The sequence below is a fragment of the Etheostoma cragini genome, chromosome 2 (genome assembly GCF_013103735.1).
Source record: "Etheostoma cragini isolate CJK2018 chromosome 2, CSU_Ecrag_1.0, whole genome shotgun sequence".
NCBI lineage: Eukaryota > Metazoa > Chordata > Actinopteri > Perciformes > Percidae > Etheostoma > Etheostoma cragini.
Genome location: NC_048408.1, coordinates 29,378,711 through 29,382,573, shown reverse-complemented (window position 1 = coordinate 29,382,573; position 3,863 = coordinate 29,378,711). Strand labels below are relative to the sequence as shown.

Here is a 3,863-nt window from a genome sequence, read left to right as displayed (position 1 = left end):
TAGTAGTAGTAGCTGTAGTAGTAGTAGCTGTAGTAGTAGTAGTAGTAGCTGTAGTAGTAGCAGTAGTAGTAGTAGTAGTAGTAGTAGTAGTAGCTGTAGTAGTAGTAGTAGTAGCTGTAGTAGTAGCAGTAGTAGTAGTAGTAGTAGTAGTAGTAGTTGTAACGGTTGCCTGGCTATGACTGGTGCATGTCAAAAGTGGGTGCCTATATATCTATATAGTTTTATATCACTAACTGGAGTGTGTATTGCTGTAATAGTGAACTAATGGCATGTGTTTTTACTATTTCAGGTTTGCATGTTTTTATTCTGTTGCATGCTTTAACTTATTGCATGAACTGTTGTAGGGAGTAGTACCACATCACCTTTGACAAGACTGGGGCCCCTCCCCCTTTTTACTCTCAGACCTAATGAGCTCAAGGCAGGACAAGTGGAAACACCTGAGTTTAATGGGGAACAGGTGTGCTAGGGGGAACTTGCCAGTGAAAATGGAAAGAGGAACGCAACAGGAGGGGAGAAGAAACGCTGCAGAGCAGAGCCCGACCGCCACGGAGGACAGTGGAGACCAACAGCTGGGCTGGAGCAGTGGCTGCTGGGACAAGTCGTCAGGAGTGCGGGTGAACGCGTGGTGGTGCAGACCGGACTACGTCCTGAGAGCCCGAAGCAACAGGGAGACCGCAGCCACCCAAATGAGGAGTACAACGCATTAAACATAGATAAGTGAAGGAAAGTTTTCCAGCAGTCCTCTGGGAGAGTGTGTGGAAAAGAACTGTTGTTATATCTTGTTTGACTGAGAGCTACCCTTTGTTCCCCCTCAGTGTCGGCCGGGTGGAACACGCGACGCGGACAGGCGTAAGAAAGGAAGAACCTAGGTTCCCCTGGGCGGAATCGGCCGTTCTTGAGATCAACGTAACTACAACGTAACTACAGACTGTAACGAACACTGGGGACTAGCGGCAAGGAGATCACTCGCAATACTTAGCTTTTTAACTTTTATTACTTGGATTTTTTTTTTCTTTTGGGCTGTTTTACAATTTATTTTTTAACATGTTTTTGAGTAAAGTGTTACATTTGCAAGCAGTCTGGTCTGGCTCCGTATTTGTCAGTGGAAGGATTATTCCTGGTATTGTAGTTTTTTTTGTTTTTTGTAAACGGACACCCCAGCTTCTTGTCGGGGTGTGTGTGACATACACCTACATGTAGGCCCTAAGAGATTGCAATATATTAGGATTATAGCATTCGTATGTCAAGGATGTATAAATTAAATAAACTTCAGCTGCATCAGTGATCTTTCTATTCCCCTTTCTTCCTGCAGACTAATACCACTTCTCAGGCTGCCAGCTATTACACATATTACTGCAAATGACCCTGAGACATCAGAGACTCGGTCTCCACCTCTGAAAAGTGCCGCTTCTTAGCCGGATCAGGGGCGAGGCCTCAAAACAGACTATATTTGGGCGGGATATCTAAATTACAATTGTTTCCAGCCGCTGCTTTTATATATGAACCACCATTCTTACGCTCTTATTGGTGGGATACGAACGTTTCATGAATCCCATGTAAAGCCTGTCGTAGGAGAATTTCTGCACTCATATCAGCGCTGGTTTCCACGTTAGGTTGATAAATGAGGGACACAGTCTGTTACCGATACCGATAGACCTCCAAACGTGACAAGGGAACAAAATAAATAGAGGGGTGTTTGATGGCTTTACATCATTTTGGGGTGAAGCCGCTCACTTTGGTACATCTGTAGTCAACAGAATATTAAAAACATACTCATTTACATATGAATCCCTTAACAGTTTCTGGTCTCGAACCCAGGTACAGAGTCTCGAGGCCTGTTTACACATCAACGCTCGCAGGTGAAAACGACAACATTTGATCAGATGTGACTTTAGTTCAGACGGAGACAACGTTTTTTGGGCTTAAGACACAAAAAAAAACAAAAAACAGTGAAACCAGACTCGAGAGTGGAAATCTTAAAAACGCTCCACAGTTGCTTTCCCATCTAAAAAGGGTAAAAACGCACTGTGTGTGTGCGAGTGTGTGTGTGTGTGTGCATCGAATTTTGTGTTTTCTCTTCATATCGTTTCCGTGTAAACGCGGCCTCAGACTCAGTGGGATCACCACCTTTAACACGCTTCCATTAAAAGGTTTTAATTAGTTTCCAGTCGACCAGAAGTAAAGGGCACCCCCAAAACACATGATGATGATGATGATGATGATGATGATCCTTTAACCCACAGGACCTCCAGCATGTCAAGGTAAAAAGAAAGTCTGTTTTGCTTCCATTTATAAAAATCTAATTCACACTTTAAGATAAAAACTGAGAACAAACCGACAGTTGGCACCTTTAAGAAGAGCAGGGGGGGGGGGGGGGGGGGGGGGGGGGGGGGGGGGGGGTCACTAAACTACTTGCTGGTGGTTTCCTTTGTGGTCTGCAGCGAGGCCCCCCCGCTCCGAGGCTGGATTGGTGTTGACGAGGACCTCGGACAGCTCCGTGCCGTTTGCAGCCTCTGCTCGACGCTTCATCCTCTCTCTGAACTTCTTCATGTATTTCTCTGTGAAGACATGGAGACACGGTTGTAACACCTGGTTGGTGCGTACTGACGGAAGATGGAGAACAAACACATGACTGGTTTATCTCCTCAAGGGGACACACACACACACACACACACACACACACACACACACCTGACTACCTCAATTTCTGTGTTTCTTACACCCTCCCAAGCCACCTCAAAAAATTCCTTCATGTGTCCACATGAGCCGTGTGTAGTCTTGTGCGTTATGTTGTGATGTTGTGTTGTATATTATCATGTTGTGATGTTGTGTTGTATATTATTATGTTGTGATGTTGTATTGTATATCATTATGTTGTGATGTTGTATTGTATATCATTGTGTTGTGATGTTGTATTGTATATTATTGTGTTGTGGTGTTGTATTGTATATTATTGTGTTGTGATGTTGTATTGTATATTATTATGTTGTGATGTTGTATTGTAGATCATTGTGTTGTGATGTTGTATTGTATATTATTGTGTTGTGGTGTTGTATTGTAGATCATTGTGTTGTGGTGTTGTATTGTAGATCATTGTGTTGTGGTGTTGTATTGTAGATCATTATGTTGTGATGTTGTATTGTATATTATTATGTTGTGATGTTGTATTGTATATTATTATGTTGTGATGTTGTATTGTATATTATGTTGTATTGTATATTATTATGTTGTGATGTTGTATTGTATATTATGTTGTATTGTATATTATTATGTTGTGATGTTGTATTGTATATTATTATGTTGCTGTCTGCATTGTTTCTTTGTGTGGTGGTGCTGTTCCTCGTGTGTGTTCATACATGGCGAATAAAGCTGATTCTGATATCTAAACAATAGTTCAGTTAACAGTGAGTCTGCGATCTTTGATCTCAGCTCAGGTTTCCAATCAGCAACAACAGCGACCATGTAACAGGACTTTAAATAGTAAGAAGCTGTAATATATGCGTTATTTTACCTTTCACCAGAACAACGATGATGACGATGACAGCGACAAACATTAGGACAGGAATAAGAAGGACATGACTACGGGTCACCTTCCCATTTTCACCTCCTGAAAGACAACCAGAGGAAATGTTGAGTTTAGAAGAAAGACACATTAATGTAGTGCAACGTCTACAGTCAGATCATCCCAGACACTTCTAGGCCACTAGGGCTGTGTTGAATGCCATTTTATTTTTATTACATTCAAAAGCTTCCATTGAGGTTTTTGAATGCTGTCGTTTGTCTACTTCCTCAAAATATAAGTTAGAAGAAGGCAGATGTTTATTATTAAAGACTATAAGGTTATTTAATGGGTCAGGATACTA

General features: G+C 41.8%; 1 protein-coding gene across 1 annotated transcript in view; it reads left to right on the top strand.

Annotated features, from left to right (window-relative positions):
• Positions 1-853, top strand: part of LOC117951993 — a 4,943-nt gene extending 4,090 nt beyond the window's left edge. Inside the window, exons 6-7 of the mRNA XM_034884035.1 lie at positions 403-693; positions 816-853. Coding sequence (XP_034739926.1) covers positions 403-693; positions 816-853 — 329 coding nt within the window. The remainder of the gene's footprint in view (positions 1-402; positions 694-815) is intronic.
• Positions 854-3,863: the final 3,010 nt, after the last annotated feature.